General features: G+C 38.6%; 1 protein-coding gene across 1 annotated transcript in view; it reads right to left on the bottom strand.

Annotated features, from left to right (window-relative positions):
- The window catches only part of LOC127578909 (cadherin-4-like), a 476,299-nt gene extending 457,621 nt beyond the window's left edge, over positions 1-18,678 (bottom strand). Inside the window, exons 1-2 of the mRNA XM_052031464.1 lie at positions 18,414-18,678; positions 18,037-18,151 (exon numbers count right to left, since the gene is read on the bottom strand). Of these exons, the coding sequence (XP_051887424.1) occupies positions 18,037-18,151; positions 18,414-18,467 (169 nt within the window). The 5' untranslated portion in view covers positions 18,468-18,678. The remainder of the gene's footprint in view (positions 1-18,036; positions 18,152-18,413) is intronic.
- Positions 18,679-19,955: the final 1,277 nt, after the last annotated feature.

Genomic DNA, 19,955 nt, shown 5'->3' with positions numbered 1-19,955 from the left:
AGGTATGCAGTCTAGAAGCTACACCGCTAAATCACATGGCGATTGGTTTCATGTCTGCAGTTAATGCAAAACTGCCATTATGCCTGATACAGGGCTTGACAATAATTGGCCAGAATTCAAATTGGAAACATGACATTGTGCTCATGAAGTTGTTTTAACATGGGGATCCTGGTTCATCATTTTACCAAAGGATTTAAAGCAGTGTCTCCACCTCATTCTCCAATGAATTTGTCAGAATTACACGTGTAAATGATTCTAAATCTCCCATTTCAAACTATGTGTTGTTCAGAATATTATGCTATCTCTAAGCACACAGACAAACAAGTACTTTCCAGGGCTTTTATAAACCCGATTATCTATTGTCCTGTATGATAATACAAATAAACAAGGAAAGCCCCAGAGTTTACAGGCCCAGGCTATCATTCTTGCCCACTGCTCACAGAGGCCAAGTATAAAAGGCAATGCTTATAATTATTTGCATGCGTTGAAAGCATCAATACTATTCTTAGCTTCTCTTAATTACATATCACATTGAACTCCAAAATCTTCAGCTGATCTGTTAACGTGTAGGGCTGTATTTGAATCCTGCTTATTTTTAGAATTGTTGGCCATTGAAAGCAACATGTCACAGCCCCAATTCTGGTTAGAATGATCTGCCATTGCTTTTAAGTAGATCAGTTTCATTCATAGAATGCTCGACGTGGAGTTTCACTGATTTGACAGCAGTGCAACCCAGGACAAAGGCGGATATCTTTCAGACACTATTGCTGTCAAATCCAATACCATGTAGGTTTTTGTGTGGGTGACAGGACAACATTTTTCAAAATGAACCTAAAGCTGCAGAACTGCATAAATGGAAAATTTAAAAGGGCAAACTTGCTTTCCCTGAAAGGAAAATATTGAACAGTTCCATTCTGATAAGTTTAGAAACGTTTCATGCAGCCAATGATTTCTGTACATCTTAGCGTCTAATTCACATCACTCGATAAAGACTGCAAGTAAATATCAGTCTACTGGTTGTCAATCAAAGCAATATTCACAACGTGCTAACATCAGTGTGAAGCAGCCCTTGAATCATTCCCTCAGAAACTGGATGTACTGACGAGTGATAAGCAGCCTCATTGTCAAACCACTTTCTGAAAAAAAAAGATTTACTTAAATTAAAAAAAGGATTTAATCACTTATGTATCCTTTTAAAAATCATGTATAGAACATCAGGAGATACAAACTTCAACAATTATTCAGGTAATTAGTACAGTTGACTGATCATATTCACAATACAAAATGAATATACATTTGCAGTGGGATTCTGTCAAACTGCAGGAATCAAAATATGGAAAACAAGCAGATCTACACCATGTCATCTTCATTCACAAATACTTCCCTAGAGTTAAAACCTTAGAAAATACTCCCCTGAAATAACAGAAGGCACACACAACTGCATTATAGAACCAAGACAAAAATTATTTGGTGACTGAAATAATTCCTCAACAAGTTTTATACAAAAACTTCCATCATTCAATACTAGCTTATAGAAAAAAAATCTCGACTGGAGCAGTCCACCATTATGAAAAGTGATAATTCTAGAAAATTCATCCACAAGTCTAGCATTGAACCAAAATTACAGGAATCTAAGTAACTTGTAATCACAATTCATTACACAACCACTTGTAATTTCATATCATAATGCAAGATTCAACAAATCTTCAGATGGTGAATACAAGCAAATGTCATATTCTTGATAAATTGCTTGGCATTGGCCACATTACTGCAATTCTCTGTGCATCAGCTATTTGGAGCAGAGCTATTGAAAACACAGACCAACTCCATTACACAGAGCTACCATTAAATGACAAGAATTTACAGTTGTCCAGTTGAGCACAACAAGGTCAATTTTAATTCAAGTCACCCAACAGGAAACCCACAAGATCAGGGGGATAAACAAGTCTATCTTCAATGATCATCATCTACCATAATACATCTTGCCTAATATTAGTCTATATTTCCAAAAACAAATGGGTAGGATATAAAAATCTGCTTTGCACTGAATGGTTGACAACTTCTCAACAAACAAATTAAATAAGAATGGGTTCCTATATTAACTCAACAGGTAAAATACAACTATGGTATATTGACAATGTTACAGTGTCAATGTAACATGACACAAGCACACATTAATTGTTAATCTGCAATCAAGGAGTCTGCATCCATTCTGAAGAGCTGCATGCCTCCTGGAATTATCACCATTTATTCTCATTAGTTCTAATTATTGTGGTACTAGCAACTCTTTACAAAACACAAGTTGCACCTGAACATAACTTAAAGCGCAGCGAGACCACACACTGATAAGAGCCAACAGGAGTTCAAAGCCCTGAACGTGATGACCAGCAGAACCCGCTGGGATGTAGAACAGTGAACCTGCATAACCAACTGCAGTGCCCAGTAGCACTGCAGGATGGAACAATGTAGATATTTAAGGAATTAGCATCGGAGAACAAGACTTCTGCACCACAGCATGTTTGGTGTGCAGCAGCATTGCTAATTAACAAGACAGGCAAAAATGACCCAGCATAGACAGGATACGGAATATTTAAGCAGTCAATGAATGTGCAATTGAGTATGGGAGTTTCCTCCCCCCCCCCCATGTATATGGAGAGGACAGAAGTTTTTATTTTTAAAATGATTGTATTATTCTAGTTGAAACATGATGAAAATGTAGAGGCATTGCCTACTCATAAGGTGGGTATTTTACTAATGGAGATAGGTCTCAGAGGCAATCTTATGCTTACTAATCTGGCAGTCCTACAGAAAGTCAGAGATTTTGCTTTTACTGAGACATTGCAGAAACTGGATTATTATTTCAATCCACAGACATTTGAAACAGCAGAGCATTACAAGTTTGGCATGAGGAATCAAAATGCTGAGGACACAGTCAGTGAATCACTCTCATTGCATTAAAGGATTTATCAAGGCACTGCAATTTGGGTGAATACTTAAACCGTGCGCTGTGGGATGGATTGCATGTGGCTGAATGACTAGCAAAATCAGGCCCAAACTGTTGAGCATGAAGAGTGTAATGTTGCACATGACTTGCAGAATTGACAATTCGATAGAAGTGGCTTTGAGAAGTACCCGGGATCTTTGTCCAGCACTGGACAAGGATGACTGCCGCTTAGTCTGCGGCAAAATCTCCATTTCCCAAACAAGCTTTGCACTACATGGGCTCAAACAGTAAGAAGTTTTTGCTCCTGATGCAACAGGCTTCACTGACTGCTTACCTGCTTGTTTAAAAAGCAGCAAAGTGCTACAAGTGTCAGGAGACTGATTTGCATGCCTTTTGCATTTTAAGGCCATGAGAACAAGGTGACCAATGCAAGCCCTTCAGAGGGAAAGCTTTTCCAACAGGAAAGAGGGAGAACCTACCAAACATGAAGTGAAACAGACAGTGCAAGGCCTAGACGGCATCTGTGCCATGTGTGCAAACAGCAGGAAATAAAAACAGGGTTTTCAAGTCATTGAGAAGATCAACAATCAAATTAAAAGAAATGCCTATTAACACAGCAGCAGATTGTTGTCATGGGTAGGGACATCCAGAGGATTAAGTTCTTTGACCAAAAGCACGACTGGTCTCAACACATTCTAGCAAAATATTAAAAATTATGCTGGGTCAAATTAAAAAACCTTGTACTATAATGGTCAATTGGAACTGGCAACAGTAGTAGCCAACTGCACAAAGCAGCAAGGATTGGATGAAGAACTAAAGATCAATTGGAGAACTGTTTAGCATCCACAGGCACACTTGAAATGTCTTTGTTTATGGAAGACTACATCAAGGATGTTTGTACTGACATTACTGGATACAAGGCACACGTCCACATCAAGTCCAGTGATGCGCCTTTGCCTAGTAAGCTTCATCCAGGGCCATATTCACTAAAAGATCAAAAGAAGAATTGACATGGTTAAGAATGGGGCTTTTGTGACGATGACTCATTGAATAGATAAATGAGACTATACCCAAAATAACATGTTTAGATGACGGCACCTATAAAAGTAATCCCTAACAAATTAACCGAATATGAGCAGCTCCCATGTCAACATCTTCTACAATGGATTAATGAAAGCCAATCTTCCCAAAGCTAGACTTGTCACATGCTTTTATTCAATTGAGGATGAAAGTAAACATTACCTCATAGTAAATACACACAGGCTCTGGATACTTTTGTACTACATTGCCATAGAGCACCAAATCTGTTCCATCCCACAAGGAGGGAAAATGCTGCAAGGCATACACCATTACATAAATGGGGAAAGACTATAAACCTTGCATTTTTAGAGTTGCATTTTAGAGTTCCTCAATAGACCACATCATAATGCAAAACTCGATTAAAGACACTTTTGTTCAACCAGGAATTGTCAATCACAGATTGGTTGCCAACAATAATAGCATACAACCCATCAAGGTCAAAGTTGAAGCTGTTGTAAAAGAAAGAAGAAGAACACACATAGTATTCAGATTTTTTTTCGATGTGGTTCTCTATAATTCAGGATTCTTACCAAGTTTAGCAATGGTGCTCACACCACTGTGAAAGCAGCACAAGAGAAAAACAGATGGAGAGGTTCAGAGAGCATGAGGCTTATACAAATGTATCCTCCTCCAAACATCATGACACATAAGGACATTAAAGTTTGTGTGACATCTCAAACTGCAAAGTGAGTAGTGTTATCAGTCACATCAAGGGTGCTGGCCAGAAGAGAGAGCATTTGCCTCTCACTTCAGAAGAGAATAGAACTGGGTGTAGATGGGAAAAAAAAGAGACCTCTATCAATTTAGTTTAGGAACGATCTTGCATTCTAGTCACAGACTCTTATCATTCCAGGTCCAAAAATTAGCGATTACAACCACAGTAGGTCCAAAAAAAGTGCCAAGATGGGCGATTTTGTTCAAATATAACATTCAGCACTGCTCTTCCCAGCAAAATGCAATTTCTGACACCATGTCCAGATCATCACACAAAGATTCTGATGTAGGTAGTGAAAACACACTACCCACATCCGTAGTGACAAGTTGTGTGCAATGAATGAAAGCAGCCTATGAGCAAACAGAATGGCAATGTTCACCAAATGAGCAGAAAAAGACAAACTGGAATAGTGTGCAGAAATCTGATGAAGAAGAAGTAACCACTGAAGAGAAGACAAGCTGACAACAAGTTGAATAAGGATGTCACAAGACTTAAGTCAAAAGACAACTATGCCAGATACCCAGCTACAAAATACAAACACTTATGAAAACCAGTTAATAGACTGAATTTATAACTGCTGCCTTTATGCAAATGGGAAAGAATTTTCAAAGACCAATTCAAATAAATATCCAGATGTTGACATGCAAATATTTTTCAACAGAATATGCTAATTGCTCAGTGATCAAGAACCTCTGCAGTGGGGACAGTGAACAGTTGTCCCAAATGCCCCTGAAAATTCCAAACAATTCCAGAAGATGTCAGAGAAACAGTTGATGACAAGTTTATTCCAGGAGTGGATACAGAACTGACCGGAGGGAAACAAGATGACAGCGAGTTGAATTAGGACATCACATTGTCCTCAGGACAAAAGACTCTCAACACCACAATACAAATATCAACTTCCAAATACAGTGGCATGCAAAAGTTTGGGCACCCCAGTCAAAATTTCTGTTACTGTGAATAGCTGAGTAAAAGATAACCCAATTTCCAAAAGGCATAAAGTTAAAGATGATGCATTTCTTTAATTTTAAGATTACTTTTTTTATTTCCATCTTTTACAGTTTCAAAATAACAGAAAAAAAAAAGAGGAAAAAGGTCCCAAAGCAAAAGTTTGGGCACCCTGCATGGTCAGTACATAGTAACACCCCCTTTGGCAAGTTCACAGTTTATAAATGCTTTCTGTAGCCAACTAAGAGTCTTTCAATTCTTGTTTGAGGGATTTTTGCCCATTCTTCCTTGCAAAAGGCTTCTAGTTCTGTGAGATTCTTGGGCCATCTTGCACGCACTGCTCTTTTGAAATCTATCCACAGATTTTCGATGATGTTTAGGTCAGGGGACTGTGAGGGCCATGGCAAAACCTTCAGCTTGTTCAAGGTAGTCCATTGTGGATTTTGAGGTGTGTTTGGGATCATTATCCTGTTGTAGATGCCCTCCTCTTCATCTTCAGCTTTTTTTAAAAAAAAGTGTGATGTTTGCTTCTAGAATTTGCTGGTATTTAATGGAATTCATTCTTCCCTCTACTAGTGAAATGCTCCCCGTGCCACTGGCTGCAATACAAGCCCAAAGCATGATCGATCCAACCCGTGCTTAACAGTTGCAGAGGTGTTCTTTTCATGAAATTCTGCACATTTTTTTCTCCAAACTTTCCTGCGTCCTCACCACAAAATTCAGTGTCAGAAGTTTGCAAAGGAACATCTAAACAAGTCTGATGCATTTTGGAAACAAGTCCTGTGGACCAATGAAGTTAAAATAGAACTTTTTGGCTGCAATGAGCAAAGGTATGTTTGGAGGAAAAAGGGTGCAGAATTTCATGAAAAGAACACCTCTCCAACTGTTAAGCACGGGGGTGCATCAATCATGCTTTGGGCTTGTGTTGCAGCCAGTGGCACGGGGAACATTTCACTGGTAGAGGGGAGAATGAATTCAATTAAATACCAGAAAATTCTGGAAGCAAACATCACACTGTCTGTAAAAAAAAAAGCTGAAGATGAAAGGAGGATGGCTTCTACAACAGGATAACTATCCTAAACACATGTCAAAATCCACAATGGACTACCTCAAGAGACACAAGCTCAAGGTTTTGCCATGGCTCTCAGTCCCCCGACCTAAACATCATCGAAAGTCTGTGGATAGACCTCAAGAGCAGTGCATGCAAGACAGCCTAAGAATCTCACAGAACTAGAAACCTTTTGCAAGGAAGAATGGGTGAAAATCCCCCAAGAAAGAATCAAAAGACTCTTAGCTGGCTACAGAAAGTGTTTACAAGCTGTGATACTTGCCAAAGGGGATGTTACTAAGTACTGACCACGCAGGGTGCCCAAACTTTTGCTTCAGGTCCTTTTCCTTTTTTGTTATTTTGAATCTGTAAAAGATGGAAATAAAAAAGTAATCTTGCTTAAAATATTAAAGAAATGCATCATCTTTAACTTTATGCCTTTTGGAAATCAGGTCATCTTTTACTTGCTTAGCTATTCACAGTAACAGAAATTTTGACCAGGGGTGCCCAAACTTGCATGCCACTATACATCAAGAATATTCAAGCACTTAAACAGCCAACAGAATGACTTTGTAGCTGTTGTGTATTTGGGGAAGAATGCTTTTCAAAGTGTAGTATGTTAGTGTACAAGTAAATCACTTATGTTACCAGCCCGATTAGTTTTTCTTAGTCAGCAAATTCTGAAGAGCTCTATGTTTCAGCAATTTTTAAATCAATTCTACTGTTGTGTAATCAGTAATATCTCACAATACAGCATTTACCTCTAGCTGCTTACAAGTACAAATTCACCATATTATAAGTGCCCTTTTTTCTCTTCATTTTATACTTTAGAGTCAACTGGAGAGAGGTGTGAAATTGTAAGTGTTATGTCTCTAATTAGTATTCATAATATTACTCAGATGACCAGAGCGCCCAAACCAATCTGTTTTGGAGTAATGGTTGGTTCCCAAGGGAATAGAAGTCTGTTGAATTGTGAAAATAACGATTTCATCAGCAAAAATCTCAAAATCATTGGAAAAATAAATTACCCATGTGTTGACCATAAGATAAGCAATCTGCTTGCATGCTCCCTGCAAATGGTTTCTAACAATGGCCAGCTGCAATATGAACTGCAACATCACAAAAAAGGATGAAGGTGAGCATATTTTTGTTTGTTCTGCTCAAGGCACCAGCACCACAAGATATTGCATAATAACATTGTTATCCAGTCATTTCTACTTAGTTTGATAAAATGAAACATCTCCAAAGAGCTGCATTTTAATGCAATTACACAAAACTTCAAATTCAGTCATTCTACATACAGTATCAATCAATTAGAATTAAATATATACACCATTCCATTCCCAAGAAGTTTAAGAGAATAAGTGTGTCAACAATACTTGGTGCCCTTCTGGTAAACCAGTAAAAATGTTGTTACAATACTAACCCAACATGAAGTTGATTAATATTCACTTAAGATTTTCTCTGTTACTGTATTACCACATCACAAATCAGCAGTTGTAAAAAGCTCACCTTCAACATCCCAGCACAAAAAAAAATCCATTACAATATCTTCCTTCCACAGCTCTGAACCAACTTATGGAAGTATCCAATCTGCTGCCTTAAAGGCAAAGCTCATCACTGTAAACCTATCAGATTTAGTTACTTTGCTATTTCACACCACTTACATTGGAGTAAGAAGTTAAATGCCATCACCATTAGATAAGTTAGATAACAGCATGATTTGCTTGCACTTCATGGCTTTATCTGCACATATTCTTTGAAATTTAAGATTATGCAAGAATGACAAAATTTCTTCATTTAAATTGTTACTTTTTCCTTCACGCATCTACCTTTGAAAGTCATTTATTGACAGCTACTTATAGTAGCACTGGCCACAACTCTTCCACTTTCCTTTAAATACCTGGGAGGGGGAAAGAATGTCATCATGGATATTTCAATTAATCATAGAGCTAACAACCTAGACACATCTTGAGTAAGGATCTTCTTATGTATCTGCGCATCATTACCAAACATGAAAAGAAAGAGTGGTTCATCTGGAAATTATATTTAACACAGCAGAATGGGACCTTGGCAACTCTTCCTATCTGACTACCTACATAACTCAAAAACCTGGGGGAGGACTAAGGCTTGCTTTAGCACAAGACTAAAATCAACAATTACAGCAGGAGGATACTACACCAAGCTCAAATCTATTGTCTGGAGACATTTTATCTTTTGTTTAAATAAGTCAAGGGGAACAAGTGGAGCGTATATAATACACTCTCCACTTGAATAGAAGTAGCAGGATTCACATGTAGGTGTTCAGAGGCTAGGGTTTCGACTTTATCGAAGTGGTGCAAGAAAGTATTTAACAGTAGCAGCAAAGTGAATGATTCAGCCACAGCACAGAGCATGAAATAGGGAGCCTAGTGATCGACTCTCATACAAAGACTCCAAAAGATCACAAATAAATATGTAATTAGAATTATTCCAACTTCTCACAATCCTCTAAGATATTTGTTCTTCTAAATCAAGCTTTTAGTACAGTACTAATTATGATCATGCCATCACTGACAGCCATGGATGCTGCTCTTGGGTCTAAAACAGCATTGTCCTCTTTATACCTCTTCACCACAGTCCCCTTTAATGTGCAACTTATAAAATTTACTTCTTTTATCAAGATATTCTTGTGTCATGCATTGTGAAATTTAAATTGTTCAGCATCTTTAAACAGCCTTTGGCTATTTATTGGGTCATACACATTGTATAAATGCACATAATTCCCCAATCTACTTTCTAAGGACACTCCTGGCTGCATGGTCAAACAGCTTCCAGCTACTAACCTCCTGCATCCTCTCTCCAGTCACACATCCTCAAAGCATACCGATTTAAAGCTTACCATGGCCTTTTTTTTTGATATTCTGCTGCCTTCTGGGTTTTCCCCCACTGGGAAAGGCTGCCCCTTCAAAAGTCAATGCTGTAACTAAAATAAATTTGCAGTGCCAAGAATCAGTCATTTCAATAAAACCCTGGTTTCTTACAGAGAGAAAAATTTCAGGCAAATTGGAGGATACGCAAAACGAATGGAATCAGAAAGAAACAGGCAATGACCGGCGCAAATTTGAACTTGCTCTCAAGAGGGAGGGAGGAACCAAAAAAATTAAAATTTCCCATCATTTAACTCAGTATGTGGTTAACTGTAGAAGAAAAAATACCTGGACATCTGTAAATAAGTGTTATTTTTAAAAAACAGTATGACCCATCAGGAAAATATATTTTGCTGTCTCAAAACATCTGAAGATTGTAATATGTACTCATGGACCTTTAAGGTGGCCCTAGAGTAGACCTTTGTAGCCCAGTTTAACAGTTACAGAGTTTACTCTTGGCATTAAATGCCCTGGAAAAGAAAGTGCAAAGTTAAGGGATGCTGTTGAGATTTGTCCAATAGTATGCCCTTTCCACTTATTGGAATTCAGGTTTTGACGAAACCAGCACTATTCCAATGGAAATGGAACACAAAACAATGTAACCAATGATAAACAGAACCTTCATTCATATTATCCTTGAGCTTTTCTAGGAGTGAAAGAGCAAAGATGAGAATAATTTGAGATACCTTAGACCATTTCACAAATGAATAGACTGATCACTAATTTTCTGTCAGTTCATTGTAACAAAACTGAAATTATTTGACCTACAGATCTTTATAACTATGAATATATTTTAAGCATTCATAAAATGATTTCTTTGAAATCATAAATACTTCATACTCTTCATCAAGTCATTAAAATTGCCTACGACCATCTGGAACCAGCTGGATAAACTATTAAATCTCTTCCATCCAGTTATGTTCATATATTTGTATGTCTACATCAGTAATAAAAGTTGAAAGAAAAATCCATATATTTGGTTCTCATGGGCAGGGCTAACAAACTGCTACAGAGAAGTGGCAAAGCCAAAATGTTGAGGGTTTGCAAGGCAAGTCTTTCTTGAATTGCAGTAGTTATGTGATAAAGGGTGCATTGGTGGAGAGTTCCAGAATACATTGATACGTTTCCAAGGCATGTGAGGAAGGGAATTTGCCTGCTACATGGTCATGGTCATAGGTTTGGGGAGATGCTGGTAACGGTTCTCTGGTGAATTACTGTAGTGCATCCTGTAATTTCACTTAAAACATGGGTATTCTGCAGTGTGAATTGAAGGGAAACTTCTGATGAACTTCTTTTTGAATTTATACATGCCCCTAAAGCACTCTCAGACCATGCTTGGTGCATTTTCACATACAGTACACTGCTCACTTTGATAATGTTTCCCACTGCAAAAGAACAAGCCTCCAGTTCCCAGCAAAAAAAAAAGTCTTTTTGGCTCTTCAAATAGGTTGCTGCATTAATTAGCAGCAGATGTGACAGTTCTATGCCATGATTGTCATCCAATAGGAAACAAGACTGAAATGCTGCAACTAATTTTTAGTCTCAAAGATATTCCCCAACTATAATCTTACAACTAAAACAAAAATATTTAAATTCTTATCTATTGTAATCCTTGGAAAAATTCAATACTTATTAAAACTTTTATCTGTAAAAATCAAGCTTGTATTGCAAGGTGCATCATTATACTTAGATTGGCTGTAAACATAAGAACATGTTATGAATGTGCAAATTGTAAGTATATAGGTGGAGCCATATGAATATTAAAACCTATTCCCAGACTTTTCTTTAAATGCAATAAAAAAGTGTCCCAAGATGTTTCACAAGGGGCTTAAAAAAGTGTAAGAAACACAAGGAATAGGGCAAGTGTAGTCCACCCAGCCCTTCAAGCCAGTTCTGCCATTCCTCAAGATCATGGTTGGTCATCTACCCCAGCATCATTTTCTAGCACAGTCATCCCATCACTTGATTCCCATGATGTCCACAAATCTATTAATCACAGTTTTGAATGAACTCAGTGATTGAGTCCCCATTGCTTCCCAAGGATGAGAATTTCAAAGGTTGACCACTTTCTACACTGTTTTTTCTCACCTCAATCCTAAGTGGGCTTGCCCTTATTCTCAAATTGCATCCCTAGTCCTTAAGAGAAGATCTTATATGTGGAGACCACGCTGAAAAATATACTTAGATGATATTTTTGAAAGTGGAGAGATTCAATATTGCAGCTGTTTGATGCAACAATCTGAAGTCATTCCCAGAGAATACTGGTGTGGAGGCCACAATGTCTAGAGACTAACAGGAGATGTTGGGGGTGAGAGGAAAGGCAGCAATGGAGATAGAGTCATAAGAGTATGGAAACAGGCCCTTCAGCCCAACTGGTCCATGCCAAACAGGATTCCCATCTAAGCTAATCCTATTTGCCTGTGCTTGGCCATATCCCTCTAAATCTTTCCTAAGACTTAGAGGACACTTGCCCAAGTGTCATATTAAAATTGTTAATATACTTGCCTCAACCACTCTGGCAATTCATTCCATACATGGATCACCTTCTGGTGAAAAAGTTGTCCTTCAGGTACCCATTGTCTTTCCCCTCTCACCATAAACCTATGCCCTTTATTTCTTGATTTCCCAACCCTGGGAAAAAAAAAGACTGTATTCATGCTATGCCCTTCATGATTTTATACACCTCCATGATATCACCCCTCATTCTTCTGTACGCCAGTGAATAAAGTGCCAACCTACTCAACCCCTCTCCCATAACAGTCACTGGAGTCCTGGCAACATCCTCAAATCTCCTCTGCACTCTTTTCATCTTAACAGCAAGATGTGCATGTTTCAATGAAAGTTGCTAGTGCTCCAGAGAGTGGTCTAACAGTGTAGATCTTTGAATTGAATGAGGTCAGGCTTTACATTTCAAAGTTTCCAAGAATCAGATACTTCAGGCATCTTGTTAATTTGGACATAACAAGAACAGCCTGAAGCAGATGCAAGCTGAGAATGAAGGTGGCAGGTTGAAAACAGACATCATCAACACATACATGAAAATCAAATTCCCAGGTGTCACTGACAGCCAGATATTGAAGAGAAATAGGAAGTTATTAAGAACAGGTTTTTGGGTGACAGTGGAAAGAATCAGCAGGCCATTAAAATTGCACTGGTGATGTGTGTATCACAGCACCCAGAATTGCCTTCAGTACAAGATGCTGCATTCCAATTCAGGCAAGTACATGAACCACCCTGCAAAAATGCCTGAGAGCAGGAAGTACACCCACCACCTCAGGCTTTAGCTTCCAAAGCCATCTTCAGCAGGCTCTGGATTTCTTCCTGCAGCCAATATATGACACAGAGAGCATGTAAAAAGTCAAACAAAGAAGAAACCAGCCCTCAGAAGGTTTATAAGCCTTCCATATATGAAAGCATTAAGTATAGATTGTTAGGGGCTGAACAGGGAATTTTCTTAAAGCTGAGAGATGCAGATTTAAACCCCCAACTTTGTAGAGACTTGCTTCTTCATTAAATATAAACCTCTAGCCTATATACAGCAATGAGACCCACTGGAGAGATCCCACCACCGATGATCACATTTCTGCAACCAGCAACAATTACAAATCATGTTCTATTGAATTTATTATCCCAATTCAACAGAATGACTGTGTATAGACTAACATTCAAACACAGGCTTAAATGAGACAAAACTAGTGGATTTATCTAAAACCTGGACTGCAGTGATTCTGCTATACTCACCTCTGCAGTACCTTTCGCATAATTTAAAAGGAAGATATAACACTGAAAAATTAGAATGAGCCAAATCCTAAGGCATCAATTATTTCACTAGCCTTAAAAATCATAGCTTGCTGTTAAGTGGCTATATTTTGTGAACTGCTGTATGTTAAAATGAAGTAAAAAGTTACCTAATTAACAGATTAACTATTACCACTGATACAATAATTTAAGAAAAAAAACAAGTTTCCAAACAAAGTGAAAACTATTTGACTAAATTTCCTCACCATCTCTTCTTTATAACTGCACACTAGAGTGTAATCAGGTAACTATGCTGATGAGGTTACGGTTCAAGTTTCTGCTCAAAATAATTTGCATAATTAAAAACTCTTCTGTGTGCCAGCACAATAAGAATAATTGCATGTGATTATTTTATTTGCATTAGAAGTATTGGGCTGGTTCACTCTGCACTCCCCAGAGTTAACACCTATTGTCCACACCCACTTACGCTGACTTCACCCAGAGCAAACTGGTCTCAGACACCATCCCAAGGCCATCTCAAAAAGAAGTTTCTAAACAATCTGATGGTCAGCAATTTTTAAGCATCTCAACTAGTCAGCAGTATTTGAAAAAGTAATCTCAAAATGAACACATTAAAGTACGAATGAAAATACATTGAAAACTAAAAAGAAAATATTTAGTTATTTCCAAAGAATCCAGTGACCCTATTCAAATGAATAGGACAATTATTAATACAGTGGCCCTCATGCAGTAAAGTCAAGTGGTGGATGCAGAGTACATCTGGACCCTGTGCTCAGCAAGTCACTATTCCGTCATTTGGCTAAATGGCAAGTCCAATGGTAGTGAGAGCAGTCAGATGTGCCAACATTTCATCTTCAGAAAGTATCAGACTTCTACAAGTGTGCATAGTAAAATACAGATTTGAGACCTTGAGGAACGAACAGTGCCTTTAGAACAGCCATCATCCCACATTATTCTGATGTATTTAAGAATGGCAACATGGTAAAGATTCTGTAATGTAGTTGAAAACAGATTTATTATTGAAAATACATTTTCAACTAGGATGCCCTATTCTTCAACTGTAAGGAACTAGGTGTGCCAAGGACTTTAAAATGCTGAGCCAATTATTATTTTTGAAATTATTCAATATGGAAAAAAATAAATGATAGGTGCTTACTAGTACCTGTGCACCTCAGAAAATGAATGCTATTTGAACAGCCTATCCAAACCAGTGAAAAAAATTGGTGCAAACTCAATTTAGACAAGGGATTGTGATGGGCTGAGGGTGCAGTCTGATGTTACCAAACTGAATTTGTCCCTCAGCATAAATGAAATCAGAAAATATAAACGTGTTTTGGATTATAACTCGCCTTTTTAAACTTGACAATTTAACAGGTACCCTATATAATTTTAAGCAAACTACATCTGGAATTTTCAACTTTAGATGAAATACTACAAGGCTACATTCAGAGATAACACAAGTGGCAGTGTGTGGGTTCAGAGTAGCAAAGCTGAATATTGATGATACAATCACATAAATAGTGACATGTTTTAAATGCACTGATTTTTTCTTATCCTTGCAATGATTTAAGTGACAAATAACAATTGATGTTTTAAATTATCTGGTCTGCATGCATGACTGATGTTAAAACCATATTTGCACATGCATAGACCATCTGTGACCAATATATTTCAGTAACAAATCAAATGCATGGTTCATGAAACAAGGATTGAAAAAACTCAACTTTGAATAGAATTAAAGTAGTTATTTGAAAAAATCTGAATGCATCCATTTAGCTGTCAAGCAGCTTCAGGATCAGCAATGGGTTTACTTATTTTTGTTGCTATTGTAACTCTCACACAAATACTTCTTGATCTTAAATTCCACAAATCCCATTTATCAGTGCATCATTTATTGGTCACTATTAGCTGAAGTCAAGCTTCTCACTTCCCTTAACATTTCAAACCTATACAAGATCCCAGAATGGTCAAGATGTTGTTAGCCACCACATGCCAGAAATATCATATGCTCTTGACCAAGGACACCTCAATAAGGCAATGCTGAAAAACATGTCAAGAATTAAGTTGATTAGCAGTTGGATCTATCACAAATACAAAGTTCAATTCAAACTGGTTTCCATTCAATGAATGTTAATTTTTCTTAACTTTCCTCATCTTCAAAATAGATGATAGCAGCCTGAATAAAGAAAAAACACCAATCTATTTGTTTAGGAAATGAAAGGTTAGGCTAAGTTAGATTCAATTAGGCTGAGTGAAAATGTTCAAACTGCACAAGCTAGATAAGAGAATGCAAAGAAATAAGAACAAAAGGGCAAGCATTTTTTGTTTAAAATTATCCTAATGATTCTACTCTACGAAACTTTAGTTCTGAGAATTGCATTACTGTTGCTTGTGATAGAAAGGAGTCTGCAGTTACCCAGTATTTCAGTATCAGATGCTACAAAAATAACAACTGCAACATTGACTAGTTCTAGTCATTTCCTTTGACAGGTTGAAAATCTCAAGGTCAAAATGTGGATTTGTTCATTTGCAAGGTACTTCACTTATTTAATAATGTTGAAACAAGATAATACAACAACAGCCATAGCTGCAGTGCAAAACTGCTCCTCAGAGTCATTGTGTCAGATTTAAGGAAATTGTATTGGAATGCCAACAAGCAAGTTACATACTTTGATCACATCCTATCACTGATCACTAAACATTGGCCAGCTCAGCACTTCTGCTCAAATAAAATTCAGAATTCTAGATTACCTCCTTACGTGTTCATCTGCTACTTGGATACGATCCGCGTATCATACACAACTCAGCATTAATAACAATGCTTTATTCATTGTGAAAATACATTGCATTTACCCGACTGAAGCTTTAAAGGCATCTGGTATGATGTATAGTCCATATTATGCAAATTTTAGGCTATCAGTTTAAGATGAACGTTCACAGCTTCCTAGAAAAAACACTATCATCGTTAAAATTTTAATGTCAACTACATCGGAAAGCTAAAGGCACACGTTCTGTTTCGTGGAACAGAGTGTGACAATCCAAATCTCCAGCAATAAAACCGGCTTCAGAATTAATTGGTTACTTTATTACTGTGATGTCATGCAATTGCCTCTAATAATATTACACTACACAAATATTATGAACCACCACTAATTCATAACCCACAAAAATTGTACCTTCCGCTGAATCACCTTGGCTTCTAGCCAAAGAACTCAATCTATTGGTAGAGAACTTTCAGCAGACCTACGCTGTGGTATATTCCATCTAAAATGGCTTAGAATGTCACTCTGTTGCTCTACATCTTCAAACAGTATTTCCCCCACTGTCCCTCTACCACCCCATCCACAGTGAAGAAAAGCCCCGTTTTATTTGTTTTTGTCAAGAAAACAGTACGCATTCCAAGAGGATTTTTGCTTGTAAAACAATCAGTATGCTCAGGGTTCATCAAAACAGCATTCAAGTATGCGCCTGTTCTGAAACAATGCCATAATCTACGTAGAGTGTCAATTCAAGTCATTCACACCGCAGCCATGATTAAAAACCAACAATAACTACTTCAATAATCCTCCTCCGGGAGGAAAGTCTACCCTGTGAAACTACCAAACTGCAATGGACAGAGGGATCCAGGCGAGAACTGACTAGCTGCTTTCCGATCCATCTCCTAAATTATCAGATATTTCATGTTTCCCCACACGTTGCCATAACTGATCGCAAAAAAGATCAAAGTTAAAAATAAAGTGAACAAAATGTAATAAATGCATTCTGGCGCTTCACTACTCAGAAGTGCAGATACGAGTAATACAATTTTCAACCCTTATCCACCGTTTCAATCCGCAGTGGTTTCCCGACTGTATTTAAATGTCCCCCTCCGCACAAAACAAAATATCGGGCGTAATTCCAGTGATAAAAAGGTGTTGGGCAAGCAATAAAACGCACTAATTTGGACCCATGCGGTATAAATGGTACCAACCCAGCTCAAAACACATCCCTTCACAACAGCCATCTCTCTCCCACATCACTGCACAAATACTTGTCAGGTTTCAAAGTTTGAAGGGTGCATACTGTGATACTACATTCGTATCAGGAAGCAAACGGAGAGCAAAATGAAATTTCTTTAAACAATCAATTCCTCAATTCAATTTAATTGGACAGCTTTCAAACTCAGTTATAACCACAGTTCGGGGAAGCGGGGGGGGGGGGGGGGAAATAAGCCGAAATATACCAGAGCCATAAATCCATACATCAGCACGAAGAAATAACTAGCGGTCGCACAAGGCAGGGGCCGGTTCCGCAATTCTCCGGCCACTATCAGACCGGGGGGGGGGGGGGGGGGGGGTAGAGAGACCGATGAGGATTGCTGGAAATAAAGGTCTAAACAGCCCCCCCCCCCCATCATCATCATCATCTGCCCATACGCTAAAAGTAGACAATGAAAGTTTTATTACGGCTAATGAGTTGCACGGGGTGATGGTGAAGGGTTCTGCGTTCCCAATGATCAGGGTAATTGCCACTTGCGCCACGGTTCCTCCAGCCTCCCCACCAAAGTCAGGAGGGGGGGATTTTTTTCCCCCTCGGTGCTGGGCGCAGCCTGCTTCAGATAGAGGATCGCCTTGGAGCATCTGACTGCTCTTACCTTTAAGGAAACTCTGGCCTTCAGAAATACTCCTAGAAACAAACACTGCATATACATCTTCGGAAAATCCAGTCTTACAGGAGGATATTCCCCGTTCAGCATCCACCGCCGTTGCCTGAGATGATCAAGCAGAAAAAAACATTCAAACTTATTGCTGATTAAAACTACTCGGACCAGGGGCAGGTTTTTAAAAAATAAGCAAAAAAAAACGAGCACAGAACACAACGTAAAAAAAATCGGAAAGAATGCAGTGTAAACTAACACGTAGAAAAAGAAATACACCCGATGAAGCTATGCTTTAACGATAACTGCGGCTCGCAAGCTCAATACAACCAAATACATTTATCACCAGCAATTAACAAGAATTATTTCCTCACCCGATCAGAGCAAATAAGCAGAGCGATCGGAAGGATGGCAGCGGAGGTTAGCATTCTGCTCAGTGCAAACCCCCTGCACAAAAAAAAGTCGGGCAAAGTTTAAATTAAAATAAAAGCCCTCTTTGGTGCCGGTGTCAGCTCCTCATCCAGCAGCGGTTGTGAGCTGAGTCGGCGCCGCTGGCTCCCTCTCCCTGCCTCTCTGCACTGGGCTCTTCTCTTGTGTCTGTGTCAATTTCACGCTGCAGGTGCGCGGCGCTCCACCACCTCCTCCTCCCGGTCGTCGGCGCGTCAGCAGCCCCGCCCATCGAGGGGAGGGGGGCAGTCGTGGTGGGGTTGTAACAAGGCGAAGATTAGCCCCCCCGAAGGATTTACATGACAGTGCAGATACCAACCACCCACAATACTGTTGTTTAAAATCACTGCATTCTCCAGTATTTGTACCACAGAAGTGATCCAAATACACTACGTCAGGAGCCTCTCGCTAGTACTACCACCCTTTAATATTGAATCATTTCTACAGTGCATCGCTACAGTATGTCTAAAACATGTCTGTATGATTTATAACATGTGTACATAATATGAATGACATGTATCTATGCATTCCAACCTGAATGCTCCGTCTTTTTCCCATGGTAGTGGAGTATAAAACTGGAGGGCAAAGGTTTTAAGGTGAAAGGGAAAAGATTTAAAAGGGACCCCAGGGGCAAGTTATTCACACAGAGGGTGGCCGCGATGTGGAACAAGCTGCCAGAGGAAGTGGTAGAGGTGGGTACCATTACAATATTTAAAAGACATTTAGAGAGTTACATGGATAGGAAAGGTTCAGAGGGATGTGGGCCAAACAGAGGCAAAGGGCACTAGTTTAGATAGACATCTTGGTTGGCATGGACAAGTTGGGCCAAAGGGCCTGTTTCCGTGCTGTATGACTCTATGGACCAGGGTTTGAACAGCAATTTAAATTTGACCACTTTTTGAGGCACACTTTAAATAATGGTATCTTATACCCTTATTCAAAAGTACACTTGTTCGTAATGTCCTGAATGTTTTTTTTGGGAATGTGATGAACTCTCCCCTGCTGCCTCTCCACCACCCTGTTCTCCACTCCATTTTGTGCACACCCCTGATTAGAATAGGCCACAAAAATGCCACATTATTGATTATGATCCACTGTCATTAAATAAACCCACATGAACTCCAAGATAAAAACAGAGAATGCTGGAAATACATAGCAGGTCAGGCAGCATCTGCAAAGGGAGGAGCTGAGTCAAAGTGTCATCAGAACTGGGAAAAGTAAGAAATCAAACATATGCAGACAGGGATGGAAATAAAGAGTTACTTAATTGCTTATTTTTGTAGCCATGTGAGCAAAAAAAAACTCCAAGAAGCTTGATGGGAAATTAAACAAATTCAAATCAAGTTATTGTCATATGCACAAGTACGTGTATGCACAGGTGCAATGAAAAACTTACTTGCAGCAGCATCACAGGAACATAGCATTAGAGACAATAACATTCACAAGAAAAACATAAATTATACAAAATT

This window comes from Pristis pectinata, chromosome 16, assembly GCF_009764475.1.
Source record: "Pristis pectinata isolate sPriPec2 chromosome 16, sPriPec2.1.pri, whole genome shotgun sequence".
NCBI classification, from domain to species: domain Eukaryota; kingdom Metazoa; phylum Chordata; class Chondrichthyes; order Rhinopristiformes; family Pristidae; genus Pristis; species Pristis pectinata.
Note: the sequence above shows the minus strand (reverse complement) of the source record. Positions and strands in the feature narration are given on the sequence as shown.